This window comes from Triturus cristatus, chromosome 6 (assembly GCF_964204655.1).
Source record: "Triturus cristatus chromosome 6, aTriCri1.1, whole genome shotgun sequence".
Lineage (NCBI taxonomy): Eukaryota > Metazoa > Chordata > Amphibia > Caudata > Salamandridae > Triturus > Triturus cristatus.
Genome location: NC_140589.1, coordinates 1,818,187,966 through 1,818,207,678, shown reverse-complemented (window position 1 = coordinate 1,818,207,678; position 19,713 = coordinate 1,818,187,966). Strand labels below are relative to the sequence as shown.

The following is a 19,713-nucleotide window of genomic DNA, read 5'->3' as shown; positions in this document are numbered from 1 at the left end:
GCGCAGCAGCATGACGTGTGATTGACGTGCAACTAGGGGGTGAAGGGGACTTGACATTTAGCTCTACATGTGGAGACAAAAGTCTGGGGGGTCAAGTCAACCTAATCCCAAATCATATCTAACATCCTATGTTTAAAGAACTATGTTATCCACAAGGAAAGGTCTCTCGAACAAAATCTATTCTATACTGACTGTGAGTGCGTGTACAAGCGTCTAAGTGTCTACATGAGATGCGAGGGGCAGAAATCTTCCATGGTAACAGGGCCATGAATTACTTGCATGAAGACAGAGAAGCCGGGCCCTTTGCTCAGTAGCTGGAAGAAATGTTTACTTAAACTACTAGACAGGAATGCATTGGATGAGGAGCGGAGCAGATAATCTTGAAGGTGAAATACAGTTTTTGGCAGGCAGGCAGACAGGCCGAGTCAGGCACCGTTAGCCGCGCAGGGAGTGGGACAAAGTTCATGGATACAGATGCGAGCTCAGACTGGAGCTGTCAGAGGTAGAAAGCAGGGAAAGGCTTGATGGTAGCATTCAGGGCCTACTCGCCTGAACTGCAAAATGGAGTGACTGAGCCATATAAAGTCGGTGGCCTTTCGTACTTAGGAATCGAATATCCGGCCCATTCATGGCGGATCTGAAAGAGGACATGTTGACGGTGGACGCACATGTGTTTGCGTCTTCATAACTGGAACTGGAGGGAACATACATGTACTTGTAACATATACATGGAACCGTTGGGGTCTAAGATAGGGGACATAACTGATCAGAAAAATCCACATTTCCACATTCCCTCCTTGTCCCCTACTGGCCCTTAGGAGATATCAATCTTCATTAATCCATCGATCTGTTCATATAGCATCATTTGTTCTTCTTTCTTCTTTCGGGATCTTGAGTGAAAACCTTGATGTGGAATACACGATGTGGCACACAGACCACAAATCGCTGGTCCACATTGCAGGCATAAGCAGCAACTGAATAGTATGAGAAAGCCAATACCTAGGAAGGATAGGACCCTCCATCCCCAGGCTGACAACACGCTCCAAAACCACCCGGACCAAGTCCAAGTGCCTGGATTCTGGTGTATCTGGTTTACGATCTTATGAAGGCGAGTTATAGCTTTATATACAGATGGGGAATTTTCTGGGATGAATACGCAGCAACTTGATCCGATGACCCTACAAGCTCCGCCCCTATCGGCCAGGATGACGTCAAGGACAAGACGATTTTGAAGAACAACAATCCTCATCGCAGACTGCTCCTCTGTCAAGTTGCCTAAGGCGGAAATAGTTTCATTCACTACGGCTTCAAGAGTCCTAGTTAATCTACGTATCAGCTTACTATTGGTAACTGTACCTATATAGGGAAAGAGACCTTTATTAAAATCTGTATACTTTTCCCATGCCGTCTCAGTGTAATCGACAATTGGGAGATCTCTCCGTTCTCTACTGTGTACTAAATGAGTATTTCTGTGATAATCAGGAGGGGCTAGAAAAACAGGTGGCAAGAGGAATGCGATGTAACAGGTACCATCCCAATCTAAAGGCAGACGTATATATGCAGTCTGACCACATACGAAGTAGGAATGGCGAGAAGCTCTAAATGTAGATTTGCCTTGATCATTAAATTCTATCACAGTGGTGCATTTACTATGGCCCATATGTATTGAACCATTCTTTCTTACGCATAATTCACCTTTAACTGGAAATACTGACATAGCGGGCAAGCTTGGTGTAGCTTCGGATTCAACATTCAGGATCATGAGATTAAGCGTAAAATTACCTAATCCATATACTTCATTTTCTAGATCAGTTCCTGTTCTTTTGGGATGACCCTCCTTATCAGGGTAGCAGACTTTGAGTAAAACTAGGTTCAGGTTTCCCCATACCCAATTGTCTTGATAAACTACTGAGTTTGAATCTAAGGAATTGATTAAACTAAACCATGCTCCACAGGAGCCATTGTGTGTGAACGGATATGGAAAGAGAGGCAGAATTCCCTTATAGTTCTGATAGGGAGGGAGTCGGCCACATATCCAACAATTTGTAGCATTACTAGTCTGATGGGAATGATGTAACATACTAATAAAAGTGTTATTGCGCAGCGCAAATCTATATGACAACTCATGCGGGGGTAATTCACTAAAAGAATGTTCAGCAGTAACATTGTAAACATGTTTAGAAATAGGACAATATATGTGCAACAATATACTTGCAGCGATTATTATAAGACTTAAGAAAAACAAAATTAATAACGTCACTGTGCAATGACTACTCAGTGATTTACAGTACGCATGCTTTTTCAACTTCATCTTTCTGTTTCTTTCTCTATTCAGGTCTAGGGGATACATGTCAGAGACAAATTCAACCGATTCACCTTGGAGAGGACTTAAACAATCAAATTATCTGACTTACTAGACCTTAATTTTAATTTGTATAGTTCCTTATCACTTGGTTCAACCAAAGGGAGCTTTGAGTCAATCGGTGAAGACACGCAAGGTGTGACGTTTACATCTGACGGTAGTCCATGAAATTTCTTGATATGACTTGAATGTAACCAGCCTTTGCGACCTTCGATCTTCACGGCTGTCCTCGTGGTGAGCAGTACAAGTTGAGGCGATCTCCACCTAGGATCCAGCTGAGTCTTCCGGTCAAAATTTTGCACTAACACCAGGTCCCCGGGAACTACGTCATGGGGTTTCACCTCGGTGTTGTCAGGAAAGGCTGCAGCTACCTGTGAACGACAAGATTGTAGTGCAGACATCAAGGAAGCCAGGTAATCTGTCAGCATATTACAGTCAACATCAGTTATTTTACGGGGTATAGGCGTCCCCCACATATTTGGTGGTCTGCCAAAGATCACCTCATAAGGGGATAGCCCTGTTCGAGAGTGCGCTACCATTCTCATGTAAAAGAGTGCAACTGGTAAGGCTACTACCCAATCAACACCTTTCTCTCTACATATTTTTGACAATCTAATTTTCAGAGTTTGATTATGTCGTTCCACGAGACCTGCTGCCTCGGGGTGTCGGACACAGTGAAACTTCCATTGATAGCCTAACAAAAGTGAAACGTGTTTCATTAGTTCGGATGAGAACGGCTGGCCGTTATCTGAGTAGACAACACGTGGTAAACCGTACCGTGGGAAGAATTCTCGAACTAACTGTTTGGCAGTAGTCGGGGCAGTGTAATCTGAAACTGGGTAGGCTTCGGTCCAACGGGAAAGAGCACAGACAACTACGAGAACATATTTGAATCCTCGACATCGTTCCATCTGGATGTAATCCATCTGGAGGACTTCAAAAGGGTGATCAGGAGGCTGAAATCCACCCTGTTCTACGGGAATGCTTTTACCTGGGTTAAACTGGCAACATATCATACAGGTACGAACTTTTTGTTTAGCTGCTGCTCGTAAATGTTTGTTGAACCAGATGTGTTGAATGCTGTCTAGCATAGCTTTTTCTCCTAGGTGTGCTGGACTATGTATTGTATTAATGATAACTTGAACCATAGAATCAGGAAGAAACCATACAGATTTTTCCTTCGTCATCCATCCTTGGTCCGTTTGGATCCCTCCTAATTCAGTCCATTTCTTTATTTCATCTGGTGTAGCATGTGTCTGTATGTCAACTACGTCAAGAGCGGGATCCTTAACCGTCATGCAATGTGTTGGTGTCGGAACTATTGTCTTTGTCATGTCAGATGTGTGAGTTTGAGCAGTCTGTTTAGCTGTTCTGTCAGCTAGATCATTGCCTTGAGAAATGATATCAGTAACTTTCGTATGAGCTTTACATTTCATAATTGATATAGCAGTGGGTAGATGAATTGCGTCTAACAGGGCATGAATGAGGGACCCGTGCTGAATGTGGGCACCGTGAGAAGTTAAATAACCTCTCTCTCGCCACAGCACGCCGAAGTCATGTACAACTCCGAATGCATAACGTGAGTCAGTGTATATGTTGACTTTCTTATTTGTGGCTTGAATACAGGCTTGTGTCAGAGCAGTGAGCTCTGCTGCTTGAGCTGACAAGGTGTTTATACAGTTTGTTTCGATGACTTCAGTGTCTGTTGTGACTGCATACGCGGCCACTAACTCTCCTGTACTTGTTCTCATACATGAACCGTCTACATACAACGTCAGGTCTGGATCTGACAATGGGACATCTGTCAAGTCTTGTCTGGGTTTCGTCGTGATAGTAATAACTTCAATACAATCATGTGCTAGTGGGTCTGTTCCGTTTACTGGCAAAAGTGTGGCAGGATTCAATGTATTACAGCGTCTGATTTCTATATGTGGCTGAAACAATGTCAATTCATAACCGGTAAGTCTTGCTATGGTCAAGTGTTGTGTTTGCGTTCGGTTCACAAGAACTTCTACTGCATGTGGTACTTGTACTGTCAATGGATGTCCTAACACTATGGCATCGCTCTGTCTGATTGCTAAAGCTGTTGCTGCCACTGATTTCAGGCACGCAGGCAAAACCTGAGCTACGGGATCTAATGTACTGGAAAAATAGGCACATGGTTTGTGTGATCCTGCTTGTTCCTGAGTGAGTACTGACAAGGCAGTACCTTCGCGTTCTGTAACAAAGAGTGTAAAATGTTTATTGTAACATGGTGTCGCTAAAACAGGTGCTTGACATAGAGCTGTCTTTAAGCTTTCAAAAGCTTGTGTGTGTTCCTGAGTCCAAGGGAGGACAGTCGATGTGGCCGCCTCCTGTGTTGTCAACTGGATGAGTGGTTTTGCTAAAAACGCATATTGAGGGATCCACTGCCTACAATATGAAGTGAGGCCTATAAAAGCCCGCACCTCCTTTTGTGTCTTGGGTATTGGCATGTTAGCAATTAACTGAATGCGATCAGGTGTAAGCTGTCTTCCCTCCTTGGACAGCGAGTGCCCAAGGTAAACAACTCGCTGGACACAGAATTGCAGCTTAGAAGGGGACACCTTGTGCCCCTTTTCGGCTAGAAATTGTAAAACCGTCAGTGATGCTTTTTCACATTCAGGTTCGCTTCGGGCGGTGATCAACAGATCATCGACATATTGAAGCAGTGCAGTGTTGACTGGCATGTGTATACTGTCAAGTTCTCGTTTCAGTGCTTGGCTATAGATGCTGGGGCTTTCTGTAAATCCTTGAGGTGCGCGTGTGAATTTAAAACTTCGTCCATTTAAACTAAATCCGAACAAGTATTGGCTTTCCGGATCTATTGGGACGCTGAAAAAGGCATTCTTGAGATCAATCACAGTAAAGAATGTTGCTTTGGAATCAATGGCTGTCAGTAATGACGAGATGTCTGGGACCACAGGGAATTGTGGTACAATGCATTTGTTTAGCTCGCGTAGATCAATAACTAATCGATATACTGGCGGGGCCTTTGGATCAGTTCGTTTAAGAATCGGAATTATCGGGGAATTACATACATTGGAGTCAGTTTCCACAACCACTCCTTGGGCAATAAGCTCGTCAATGATTTGCAGTAAAGCCACTACAGCATCTGACGGTAACTTGTATTGTCGCATTCGTGGTAGTACCACTCCTGCCTTTAGTGTGACTCGATATGGTGTAATGTTCATGCAACCAACATCTGTAGGGCCTTGTGCCCATAAATGTATAGGTAAATTCTGCAGTCGGTGATCCATGTCTCGAGACACATAGTGCCCTTTGAAATCACGTAAAAACAATCATACTCCTTCCGGAGAGCAGCATATTATAGCTCCTAGAGCTTTCAATGTTTTTATACCTAACAGGTTTTCTGGACATGATTTAGTAAGCAATAAATCTGTAGTTCGTGTCAAGGGTCCAATCGTAAGTGGAAGAGGCTGTGATACTTCATTAATAATAGGTTTTCCTGAAAAGCCAAGGGAAATATTCTGTGAGCCTGAGAGGGGTGCCCCTGGAACTTCACTACGTTTTATGGTTGTTCGGCTTGCCCCTGTATCAAGTAAAAATGTTCTATCTTGGCCTAATAGTTCACTGTGTACATAAGGTCCTTCTTGATCTACAGGGACCTCGATAAGGGGTAAGTCAACTTCCCTCTCTAGGCTGTTTCATGAGTATCGTTGATAATCAGGATAGTCATACTGTGCGGTCTGGTACATCTGTCGTGTCGTTGTTTGTGTGGCAGCAATAGGCTGCGGTGGTGGAGCTGGCATAGACTGTTGCGGTGCTGGCATGGACTGTGCATGCTGCGGGGCTCCTTGTTGGTTCTGATCCTGTCTAAGCGGCCGTGGTCTTTCTTTTGTAATACCTGTGGCGATATTATGTTTTAAGACTGGACAATCGTGTATATAATGACCTGGCTGTTTACAATAGTTGCATGTCCCTTTTACAGAACCTGCTGAATCACTGGACTGTGTCATACCCTTTTTATGACCGTCAGCTGGAACTGTCTGGGAGACTAGCATTTTCATTTTCGTGTCTTTCATGCGTCTTTGTTCATGTTCTTGTTCCTCCCTAATTCTATTGTGATGGTACTGTAGCATTTGTAACATTTGTGACGGAGTGTTACCTTGCCAGGTACTCTCAAATTTCAATACTCTATTCTTCACTTGGGGCAGGGAATTTTCAACTAATTTTGTCACAAACAGATGTGGATATGATTCGCTACTTGCTTTTATGCCACTATTTATACCAAAACATTTTTCGAATCGGGCATAGAAATCACTAGTGTCTTCATCTTGCTTTTGTTTACAGGCTGAGATTGCACCCCAGTCTTCCTTTTTCGTAGTTAATAAACGTGGCAGTACCTGTACTAGTAAACCTGGTAGTATTTTAGTCTTTTCCCCAAGCCCTGAACCTGGACCTCGAGCTCTTTCTTCGTTTTCTAATGCTGTCCAATCTATCTTTTGGTCTCCCACCTCCCAATCTTTTTCTTTGAGTTTTTCGTAAATGCCCGCAGGCATTAATACCTTTAATATTTTCATAATGTCGGGATAGGTATACTCTCCCATGAGCAACATGTCTTTAATTTCCCGGTGGAAACCCGCTGGGTCTTTGTCATGACTGGGTACCACTTTCTTCATTTCTAATAATTCTATTTTAGATATGGGTGTGTATACAAATACACGTTTAAACTCATTGTCATCACCTTTTATTGGGTGCACTTCGCGTAAGGGATTCTGTCTATCCATGTAATACGTCGTTCTTTCCTTGATGGGCAGTGAGACATGTTCTGGGCATACAAAAAGAATGTACTGCTTTCTGGATTCTAGTATTTCTCTAATTAACTCAGTACCTGAACCTCTCCATTTATTCGTGAGTAATTCAGTCAATATATCAGGTAAGGAACCAGGATCGGAGTGTTGGCTTTTATATAATATAAGGAGTTGTTGAATCATGTAGATCCCAGCTAAACGCTGTTCATCTGGGGTGAGGTTCAAAAACGTGTGTGCTAGTGTATCATCACTATATTTTCCGGGACTGTCAACCCAGTGAACGGCTGACCTGGCTAATTCTTGTTCGTCCATAGAATCGAGTATATGATAACCCCTACGTTCTCGGAGTAATTTGTCAGCGGCTTGGAACGAATGTTCGGGGGACCTTATATTTATTATAGGTGTTTGGAAATTTCTATTATTATCTGGACGTATCGGACGTATCGGATCAGTAAAGCATCTAGTATTATTACAAGATCTTCCTCTACCTACATAGGCCATGGTTTCTAACTGTCCTGTGGGCAGTTCTAATTCTTCCTCCTCCTCGTTTTGTTCAGGCTGGTCTACCGCTAATCTTTCTTCGTGTATTCGTTCTATTTCTTTGCGGATCTTTCGGCACATAGCTACTATACTTAATAGTCTATCATGTTTCCCCTCTGATATATTCCGGCTCCATGTGGTAAGAATTCGCATTGCTTCCGGATTTACCCCAGGCCGGTCTTGATTTCTGATCACACAATTTAGGAGGAAACGTAACAGTTCCCCCTGTATCTCCACTTTCTGGTACTCCATGGCTCTGTTAATACTTTCAGAATCTCGCCCTGACTGGACAAAGTGATATATATTTTCTAAATGTGTAGTCATTCCTGGTAGCCTCCCTAAATATATTGCAGCTCGTCGGATACGTAATGATGCCAGGAGCATTTCGTCCTCTTTGCCGGGCACAGGGTCATATCTACAATCTACAAGAAGTTCCTTAAGCATGTTGGGAGTTACTAGTTTGGGCGTGCGTTGATGTGCTAATTCTTGAAAGGAAAGTTTATTTATTCTGGGCGGCGTGGAAAAAATGTTTGTTGTACCTCCGGTAGCACCGTCTGGGGTGCTGGGCATGAAAGGATTCGTTGAACGTGATATAGCAACCATAGGTGTGGGTACAGCTGTAGAAACAGATGTGCTTGCCGGAACTTGTGTCGGAGGTTGTTGTTGCAGAGGTACAGACGCAGGGTCTTGGCGTTGAACCCCCTCGGCAGGCGGTCTATGTGGTGCGGTGTTAGCATACTCGGGAGCTGCGTCGTCTAAATAAGAGGAAAGGAAAACATCTTCTGCGGTTCTGGGATGCCCTTTAGGGTGTACTTTTATTGGAAACAATGGGGGTGGCAAGTCTTTTGGTATCTCCGGAGTAGCCTTAGGTAACCCTTCGGCCAGAAGGGGATACATACCATTCATAAGGGCATTTCTTTGTCTGTCTACTTGTTCTGATTTTACTCGTGTACCTTCTTCAATTAATAGATTTTCTCGGACTTTATTTGAATTCTCCTTACTTTTCTCTTCCTGTCTGAGTGCTTTTTCTGTACGTCTATGGGATTCTTTACGCCATAACTCAACGGCATCTTTCTGTGACTGTCTAGCTTTCCTTTTCCATAACTCTTCCTCTACTTTCATGATGCAGTCTGCATCCCAGGTCCCAGCTGCGGGCCATCTCTGATTTTCTGGTAATTCCTTGGTGTAGTCTACCCATAAATCAAGAAATAATACGGCGTCTAGGCCATGTTTATGATACATGAAGTACCCTGGAGTGTCCCTAGGAGGAATGGGAACAGCTTCTTCGAGTACCCCTTTTCTAGTTTTGATCTGTCTTAACTTTGAGAAGAGCGGCATGTTGAGAACTGATCTGATACTTAATCTTAAACACACTTAATACAACTAAACAAAAATGATGAACAATAATGAACAGTCATTCACCCCACAATATGTAGAACGTATCTAAAACATTTAACATTTAACATTTAATGAACAATAACGATGGCCATTAGGGAACTAGTCACTTAACATACTTGACATACTAGATATACTGCTAAACAGTACAGATACACTGCTGAAACAGTGCAGACCGGATTTGTGTACCCAAACCCGTCTTGACCGGCACAACCTATGTGCACGTCAGAACGCCTCCCCGGCAATGGTACTCACCGGGTAGCTCGGAACGGAAGGCCTCGGAACGGAACTGAACTGAACTGGACCGGACTGGACTCGACTCGGAACTTCGGAACTTCGGGACTTCCGAACCTGGTGGGCCTCTGTACACCTCGGATCTTGCTCTCTCAGCTAGGCTCTGGTCGGGATACTTCGCACTTCTCACCGCCTCGTCTGGGTGTTGATCGCAGCCTCAGTCACCCCCGCTTGGCAGGAGGGAGATACAGGAAATCCTGCGGGTACGCGTTGTTGTCCGTCCAGCTGTGGCAGGAGACCGGGCCTGCAACGCACCTCCGGCGCGTGAGATGAGAAAGTGTCCCTATTCGGGCGCCAATCATGTGGTAAATAATTTAATTACCGGTACTTAATTTGATGCGGAAAATTATTAAAAATAGCTCAGTAAAATAAGAGGCAGAATCCGTGGAATTAGAGGTTCGGAAAGGGCTTTATTCCAAGAACAATTCGAATTGTGGACTTCATATTCCATCACCACGGAGGTTCAGGAAGTGAAGGGCAATACATTATTGACAAGTAATCACTTTTATAGAAGAGGCATTACAGTGAAACAGATGCAGGAGGCGTAACAATTGATAACAGCGATAAAGACATACATGCGTAACTAAAATAGGCGTAACTGGGCGTAACTAAAAAAACGTCATTAGGTATGATGTCACAATGGGTGGTTCCATAAAAGAATTTCACAATGTCAGCAGAAATACTTGGCAGAGATGCGCGCGCAGCAGCATGACGTGTGATTGACGTGCAACTAGGGGGTGAAGGGGACTTGACATTTAGCTCTACATGTGGAGACAAAAGTCTGGGGGGTCAAGTCAACCTAATCCCAAATCATATCTAACATCCTATGTTTAAAGAACTATGTTATCCACAAGGAAAGGTCTCTCGAACAAAATCTATTCTATACTGACTGTGAGTGCGTGTACAAGCGTCTAAGTGTCTACATGAGATGCGAGGGGCAGAAATCTTCCATGGTAACAGGGCCATGAATTACTTGCATGAAGACAGAGAAGCCGGGCCCTTTGCTCAGTAGCTGGAAGAAATGTTTACTTAAACTACTAGACAGGAATGCATTGGATGAGGAGCGGAGCAGATAATCTTGAAGGTGAAATACAGTTTTTGGCAGGCAGGCAGACAGGCCGAGTCAGGCACCGTTAGCCGCGCAGGGAGTGGGACAAAGTTCATGGATACAGATGCGAGCTCAGACTGGAGCTGTCAGAGGTAGAAAGCAGGGAAAGGCTTGATGGTAGCATTCAGGGCCTACTCGCCTGAACTGCAAAATGGAGTGACTGAGCCATATAAAGTCGGTGGCCTTTCGTACTTAGGAATCGAATATCCGGCCCATTCATGGCGGATCTGAAAAAGGACATGTTGACGGTGGACGCACATGTGTTTGCGTCTTCATAACTGGAACTGGAGGGAACATACATGTACTTGTAACATATACATGGAACCGTTGGGGTCTAAGATAGGGGACATAACTGATCAGAAAAATCCACATTTCCACACAATGTGTAAAGTATTTGTGCAACAGACACACACAGTAATACAATGAAAGGCCACAAAAAGACTCCACACTGGTTTACAAAAGTAGGCAATAATTGTATAACTAAATCAAGCCCAAAATTGATAAACATTCAATAAGTAAAAGTTGAGTTATCAATTTTTAAAGTATAAAAAGAGTTCTAGCGCTTAGAAGCAATACGTGCTAATGGGGGTTATATGGTTGTGCTGGACCGGGGCAAAATCAATAGGCCCGGTGGATAAAGTACCTTATCCTGGTTTTAATAGTGAGATCTGGGGTGCAGTCGAGCGATGAGTCAATGTCAGTCTTGCAGTGGTGGCTTTGCGTCGGTTCCGTTGATGAAGCGCCAAGACAGTGATGCGTTGGTTCTGAGTGTGATGCACCAGCTTTCTCCACGCAGTCAAAGGATGCATCGATCTCTGCAGACTGCTGTGGCGCGATGCGCATGTCTATGCGTCCGTTTCTGCAGGCAGTGGTTCAGATGCGATGAGCCGGGTTCTGCACCATCCACAGTGACAATGCATTAATTTCTGCTCATGCAGTCAGCGGATGCATCGGTACCTCTGAAGCAAGTATCTTTTGGAGAACACTTTGGGTGCAAGGCAGAATCCAGCTCTCCCTCAGTAGGGTCAGTCAACAGCAGGGCAGCACAGCATAAAAGCAAGCCTTCCAGGTCAGCAGTCGAGCAGCGTGTCCGTCTTTGATGCAGCACAGCAGTTCTATTGACAGAGTCCAGTTGTAGGTCCAGAAGTGTCTGATTTGGTGGGTGTTGGAGACCCAGTACTTATACCCAGCTGTGACTTTGAAGTTGGGGTGACTTCAAAGAAGGGTTAACAGAGGACCTTTCTTCCCCGCCCTGGCTCCAGACTATCAGTTGGGGGTAACGATCCCTTCATGTGGGAATAGGCCACTGCCTATTCTAGTGTGTCGGCCCTCCCTATCTCCCTTCCTGCCCAGGAAGAGCCATCAGAATGCAGATGAGCTCTCAGACACACCTAATCTTCCTGTGTTTGTTGCTGTCTAGAGGGAATGCACAAAGTGTAGTCGTCCCCCACCCAGACTTGTATCGGTGACAGGCTGCAGGCACACAGAGGTGTAAGAGCAGAGACATATCCACTTTCTAAAAGTGGCATTTCCAAAATTGTAATGTCAAATCCAATTTTATCAGCAAAGTGGATTTGTCATTACCATTACACAGATATAAAACATTATTTTAGTTGTTTTGCACTACCAGGACATGCAAAACGTAAACGTACATGTCCTACCTTTTCCTTACATATCTGACAAAAATCAAGCTAAAGTGGCAGTAAAACTGCACATACAGACTCTGCAGTGGCAGGCTTGAGACAGGGTTAAAGGGCTACTTGTGTGGGTGGCACAATCAATGTTGCAGGCTGACTAGTAGCATTTAATTTGTAGGCCCTGGGTATATGGAATACTACTTCACAAGGGACTTACACGTAAATGAAATATACCAATTTTGTATACACCAATGTTAACATGTTTAAGGGAGAAGAGCATGCACTTCATCACTGGTCAGCGGTGGTAAAGTACTCAGAATCCTAAGGCCAAAAAAAGAATCAGCAAAAAGAGGAGGTAAGCATGGAAAACATTCAGGGGAAGACCACCCTAAGGCTGACAGGTGTAACATGTACCTTGGTGATATATCTTCAAGGTCCATAGATGTGGAGTTAGTAACTCTATACTTCCTCTATACCCACTTATATGTTGTCTCTCAATATTCTGTCCAGGATGTTAGTGTTTCTTGATATTCCTAGCATCGATATTCCGTAATACAACACCTTCAGAACAAGCTGTAGAATAATCCTATTTTTAGAAGAGCAACATAAATCTGGTTTTCAAGTGTCTAAGAGAGGAATCAGGTGCTGTCCCGGAGAACACTCTGGAAGGATATTCCAATCTAGATGCCAATGCTCAAGGGCTTAAACATTGGGTTTTGTCACACCAAAATCAAATGTAAGGATAACACTGAAAATGCAGCTGTGTACATTGCAAAAAAACTCAATTATGTCTGATAATGAATATTTACATTACCTCGCGGTGCTGAATCCACGACAAGCAGCAGTGTGCAAACAAACGCAGTTGCAAGAGCAGCTTTCATTCTGCGAATAGAGAAACAAATGTTAAACAATTTCGATTTCATTGAAATTGGAGAGTGCACAGAGGGCCACCGTGATCATGGGCGAGGCTAGTGAAACAGAGCAATGGGCGAGATAGGAAGAGAAGAGACCTATTTGATTAGCCCATCATTTCATATGACAACCTCAGATAACTGAAACATACTTTCCCCTATATCACTTATCATCTTTTAAGCCCCACAGGAGTCAGAACGATTTGCAGAGTTTGAGGAGCAACTTGTTGCATATTATCACAGACATATAAGAGCAAAACACAAATTACATTTAATGTAAACAGACTGTCGCAGAATGATGGGAGTCCCTCATAAGTTTGTAAAAAAAAGTCGCTTCAATGTTAACTATGTATCTCAATGCTTTGTCAGGAAGTACTCTTTGGAGGGTGTTTTATGGAATGCTCGTGCGGGGTGTACTTCCTGCTGATGTATGCCCTTCCAATCAGACAGACTTCTGGATTCTCACAATTCACGGACCCCCTACAACGCTTATTTTCTAGCCTAAGTGATGTGATATTAGCTTCAGGTCTCCCAAAGAGACACACGTTATGTTGTGTATACAGCATGCTTCTATTGTGAGCCATTTTAGAGACGTGACAACAAAGGTGATATTGTCCCCTTTATAGGTCTGGCATTAGCCAAGGCCTTTTAATTTTGCTAACATTAATGCCACTGGCTAACGTCATTGTCAGTGGCAAGCACACTGCTCTTTCACATGGAGAACATCCATCCTCAAAGTAGTTCCCTTCAGATCCTGGGACTCCTATGACAATGTATACTTTTGGAGACAAAAAAATAAGTTTGCTTTTAGACAATTTTAAAAAAAAAATTGGTGAGTTGCCAGCAGCTCCCCCAACGATAATTTTTTATGAAAACCATGACAAAACAAACCAAAAAACATTGTCAAAGCCAAAAAGGATTTCCACCAATGGCAGACCTATAGGTTTTTTCCGATGCTTGTCTGTGTTCAAAATGAGGAATGATGCATAGTGTATGAAAACTCCAGGGAGTAAAGAACGCTTTTGGAAGGCTAGTAAGGAGGAGACGTCTACAGTCATTAAGAGAGATCACGAGGGTTTCCAACGCCGCGTTAAGATCTTTTTTGCCATGAATGTTTTAGAGCTTTTCATTTTAACAAACATATATAAACCTTAACATAGTTATGTACAGGTCCTTTTCAGGCAGCTCCCTTCATCCATTGTTCAGTTGTACTGTCAATCACATGTTTTTTCAACCCACCATAGGATACAGCAAGGGTCAGTGGGTCAGCTCATTTGTGCTACTGGTTTCCTCATGTGCGAGTACAGGCATTCTGCACAAGAACAGTGTCGACCCTCTTCCCCCCACACACAGACAGAAAGTAGTCCTGTTTAGTGCCATGGACTGATGGGTCAATGGATCTATATATATATTTATTCACTGAAAAAAACATAGGTTTCAGGCACGTTATAGTTAGAAATTAGCATTTAAAAAACCTTAAAAATTCACTGAAAAAACCATAGGTTTCAGGCACATTATAGTTAGTTGGACATTTCACTCGTAAAAAACCCAAGACATTCGGTCGTTATAGTTAGTTCAGCTAACTATAACTAGTGCACCCACAATGCACTGCTGATGACGTCACATATTACATCATTCATGACATGGTCAGTGACATCACCGATGACATCATCCAGTGACTGTGTGTTTCTATAAAGTTTAAATATATTTTATATATATGTTAAGGTGCATTGAAGAATGAGTAGGTGTATAAGTGTCTGGGTGGCAAATTTAGTAGGAGCGTGAATGACTGTATAAGTGAGTGAATAAATGTGTCTTACTGAATGCATGGGTTAGTGACTAAACTGTGTGAATGTCTGTATCAGTCTGTCTGTTGTTGTGTAAGCTGCTGCATGGGTTGGTGAATAGCTACATTAGTGTCTATATAGGTTATTGATTGGTTGCCTGAGTGTTTGTATGGCTGCCTGAGTGTGTGTGTGGGTGGGTGGTGTGTGACTCTCTGCATAGATGTGTGAGTTGTTGATTCACTGGGTGTATGGGTTCAAGAGTGCATGTGAAAATAGTTGTATGGGTGGGTGAGTGTGTGTATGGGTGTGTTGGTGAGTGAATGGATGTCTCAGTGGTACATGTGCGAGTAACTACATATGTAAAAGGCAGTTTGTGTGAGCAATGGTGTATATAAAAAACTATATGTAAGAATCAGTGATTGTGAAGTGGCTGCATGGATGAGTGTGTGCTTGTATCAGTGATTCTTTAAGAGAGTAATTATATGTTAGTATCTGTATGAATAAATGAGGTGGTGTCTGTATAAGTGAGTAAATGGAAGTATAATTGATTGTTTGCATGACTGACTAGGTGTGTGAGTAACTCTGGATATGTGGTGGTGTGTGAGTGTCTGTGTAGGGGTATGAGTGCATATGATAGTGTTGTATTGATGAGGGACTGGATGTATGAGTGACTGTATGGGTGAATGAGTGGATGTGTGTGTACACCTAGGAATAAGTTAGTGCGTATTTAGTAACTGGCATTGGTGTGTCTATTGTTTTGAAAATTGTAGTCTGTATGTTAGAGTTGGTGTATCAAAGGTTATATCAGGGTGTAAGGAGGTGCATCAGATTTTTACGTGGAAGATGTCATCAGTGATGTCATTTGAGATGTCATCAGTGATGTCATCAGTGATGTTACTGACCATATCATGAATGATGTAATATGTGACGTCATCAGCAGTGCATTGCGGGGGCGCGAGTTATAGTTAGCTGAACTAACTATAACGGCCGAATTTCTTTGTTTTTTTATGAGTGAAATGTCCAACTAACTATAACGTGCCTGAAACCTATAGTTTTTTCAGTGAATTTCAATGGTTTTTTAAAAGCTAATTTCTAACTATAATGTGCCTGAAACCTATGGTTTTTTCAGTGAATTTCAAAGGTTTTTTTACATTTCTAACTATAACATACAATTTGCATTTCGAGAGTGGTGGAGAAAAGTGAGCATGGCCTTCGAAACGCCTCTTAGCAATCCCACTGTGTGGAATTTACTGGCGGCAACAGGAGTAGTAGTTAGCCCCCAACGTCAACCTTGGGGGGCAACTACCCCTTTTATTACCACCAGTAAGTCCCATACAGCAAGATTGCTAACTTATTATATCAGGCCCGATCCCTCCCCGCCCCACTGTGCAAACATGCCCCCTAGCACATTGTAAATTGGGGGATTAAGTCCCTTGAATCCTGAGGGTCCCTGTGGGCCAACTAGCTCACCAGGTACCTCCAGTAAGCGCCACATGGCTGCTTTACAGAGAGGTGGTCCGAGGCCACGCCCCTTTTTACACCTCTCTGCAGCACAGCTATGTGGCGCCTACTGGAGGTACCTGGTGGGCTAGTTGGACCCCAGGGACCCTCAGGATTCAAGGGGAGTTAATCCCCCAACTTGCAACACGCCAGAGGGCCTGTTTGCACAGTGGTGAAGGGAGGGGGCGGGACCTGATGTCACAAGTGTGCAAACGCTCCCCATGGCGCGTTTTAAGTTGGGGGATTACCGGTGTGGTAAAGTACCAAAAAGAAGCATGCCTGGTACTTACCTTCATGGTACTCACCTCTGGGGTAAAGTGCGTGGGGTAAAGATGTTTCTCTTAGGGTCACTGGGTGCACATGCCTCAGTGGAGCATCGAAAGATATACCTCATGGGAGCCCTGGTAGAGATGTGCAGTGTGGGAGTACTGGAAGACATGGCTCTTAAGAAGAGGGTGTTCAGGGTATGAGCCAGTTCAGAGGCAAAGGGTTCTGTGAAATAGGATGGTACATGGTGATATTCAGCTAGGGCCACTGATTGACATACAATAGGAGCGCATCCTGAGTACAGTTTAGTAAACCTGTTGATGTGTTCCAGTGCGTGTTTTTTGTTGTCTTAACTGAAATTGTCTGACCAGTGACATTTTGCAAGAAGGTTAAATATCCTCCAAGTCTATTATTCAGGTTACACAAATCATATAAATCTAGTGTAGCAGGCCACCAGCAGCTGCCTGGAAGAGAGAGGGAGTATGTAGAAGCAACAAACCGCTCATAGATATTTTGAAATCAGTCTCATTTTTGCAAGCCTCAAGGGATTTTTAATGAGAGAAAATGGAAACTTAAAAAAACAACGAGCACTTGTAAATGCAGTGGTTTACAAAGGACAGACTCCTTCATGTGTGGGACCGTGTTATAAATGAAACTGTGATGGTGGAGTACATTTCTGACTGTGATACATTTTCATTGTGGAGGAGGATTGAATGTACAAACGTTCAAGGCAGTCGTTGGCACATACTAGTGACAACGGCGGTGGGACTTCTTTCAAATAAAGGCGACATACCAGAACAGGACAATCAAAGCCCTTGTTGCAGAGTACAAGAGTGGCCGTAAACCTAGCAACTCTAGAACTGAATTGGTTTCATTTTCCGTTACTTTGGGAACTTTTGTGTTTGGTTCAAAATATTTCTCCAAAAATCTGATGGTTAGGAAGAACAAACTGTCTTTTTCATCCGTTGGCTTGACACACCTCCTGAATCATGTCTGTTTCTGGAGAATACAAGCATTTGCAATGCAATAGGTCTCGCATTCACACAATTTTGAGCTATTGGCATTGTAAATGACAATGCCTTCTTTTTATGTTTTGGGTTTTAGAACATAAATACAAGGCATTGTTATTTCCAATACTAATATCTTAAAATCGTCCGGTCTGATAACTGTGATGCCAACTATCTGGGTGTACGCATTTAATTTGTATTAATTTATTGCCCAAGATAGCAAAGACCATTGCCGGAGGAGAAGCTGGGGCTCGCACTAAAAGCGGGCCCAACCCCCCAGAAGCTCTGGCACCGTCTGCTTCCCAGGGTTTGTAAGCAGCAGAACAGAGCACGGAGTGGCCTACTTTAGTCCTCCAAGTCAGAACACTCCTGTGACTGCATAAAGGGAGAGAGAGAGTGTGTGTTTAATTGAGTCACTCGTGCCCGATTCCACCTTGGCTCTGCGTGCAGTGAGAGCCACTGGCGTCCCTTTTCACGGAGGCCGCTTCCAGCCAACAATACAGTTTTTATTTCTCAAGTGAATTAAAAGGAGCACAGGGAGGTGCGCTGCCAGGCCAGCTGGGCTTGAGAGAACTGAAGGGTGTTGCGACACTGCATTCCACACTGAGACAATGCAGCGCCCATCTGTAGTTTACACTGCAGGTAATACCCGTAACACGGCTCACTCTGCAGACAGACATGAACTAATCCCTGGTGGCATAAGTACTGCTCTAAAGTCAACTGCTACACACAATCCAAATAAGTGATGGGGAGCACACCAGGTGGGAAGCAGGAGACACGCTGTCAGTGACAAAAACCCCAAGTGCTGGCAGGCCAGGCACCAGGCCCAAGTTTCGCCCTGTTAGACCTGGCTAGCTTCAGGTTACTGCAGGTCCTTCCCCCAGCAGTGAAACACTCCAGAGTAATTCAGTAGCAGAGTCTGCGCCACATGCATAAGATATCCTGGCCAACAAAGGCCTCAAACACCAGCGCCTCCTCCCATGCCACCCATAGTAGGATCCCAGTCAAACAACATCCCCGGGACGAGCCATTCACACCAGCGGCCCTTTGTCCTGCGCCTGGGGGAGGCTCCCTGGAAGCATCTTATCAAGGTGAGCCCGGCGAGTCACTTCCTGGCGTGGGCGAGATCAAAGACACGGGAGGTCATCACAGGAAGGGTGTGTGGCAACAGTTGTTATTGTTAATTAGCTTCTGTTTAAGTGCACAGTTTGCAGTTTTATTGGCTGTAGCAATCTATGTGTGCCGTGTCTGAACAGGTGTCTGGAATGTTGACAGCGAATGGTGAAACAGAATGGCGGGGTGGAGTGGAAGGTAGGAGCTATGGACAGTTGGAACGAGACTAGAGGTCTAACAGGACCAACCTACTGTTGCTGGAACCCTGGGGCCTAAAATGAAATTACATCCTAACTGAGTGGCTGCAGACTCTTGCAAGATGGCCTGCCCTCCAACTACAACATGTTGGCAATAACTTATTAAAGGGAGCTGCGTGTCGCTGCAGGTGGACTCTGGTGGAGTTGGAAGCCCTTTCTAGCAAAAGAGGAGAACTGTCAAGAGAAGGGAGACGGACCTATGGCAATGGAGAATTAGTTTGGGGCTGCCCAACTTCAAATCCACCTGCAAGTGGGGTCAGCTCAAGCTGCTGGACAGGAGGGGCCTAGTTCGTTTCACGTCGCGTGCCTTTAAATGATGCGCCGACACGAGAGGTGTTTATACACATCTTTATTCCTCTTTTTTAATCGCTCTACTCCCCATCTAATGTGCGTGTACTTGTCCCGCCTTCCCGCATCCTCTTCCTGCCATGCCTGACCCGGAAGCTCGGGACCTGGTTATGCATGACGACACGACATCTCCCCCTTTTGTAAATTATCATTCAACTTGGATTATTATTCTTTAAAGTTCTTCAATGAGTCGGACCGGCCTTCGAGTAATCCTCTGTGGCCGGCGAGGAGGGTTCTGTTCTCCAGGTTCATCCATGTCGATTACGCGAAGGCGTTCTTCAAGGCTGTCTTTTTCTGGGTCTGTGGTGTCTCTGTCTGCTTCATCTTCTTGCCTGTAGACTGCTGGATTACACTTCTTGAAGTGCGATACGTTTCTCATGGTTCTCTTTGTTGT

At 44.1% G+C, this 19,713-nt stretch overlaps 1 protein-coding gene across 2 annotated transcripts in view; it reads right to left on the bottom strand.

Moving 5' to 3' along the window:
- LOC146822085 (fucolectin-like) overlaps positions 1 to 19,713 on the bottom strand; it is a 586,672-nt gene that overhangs the window by 529,825 nt on the left and 37,134 nt on the right. For both annotated transcript variants that reach the window (XM_085613187.1, XM_085613188.1), the window contains exon 2: positions 12,944 to 13,011. In XM_085613187.1, the coding sequence (XP_085469313.1) occupies positions 12,944 to 13,010 (67 nt within the window). In that variant the 5' untranslated portion in view covers position 13,011. The remainder of the gene's footprint in view (positions 1 to 12,943; positions 13,012 to 19,713) is intronic.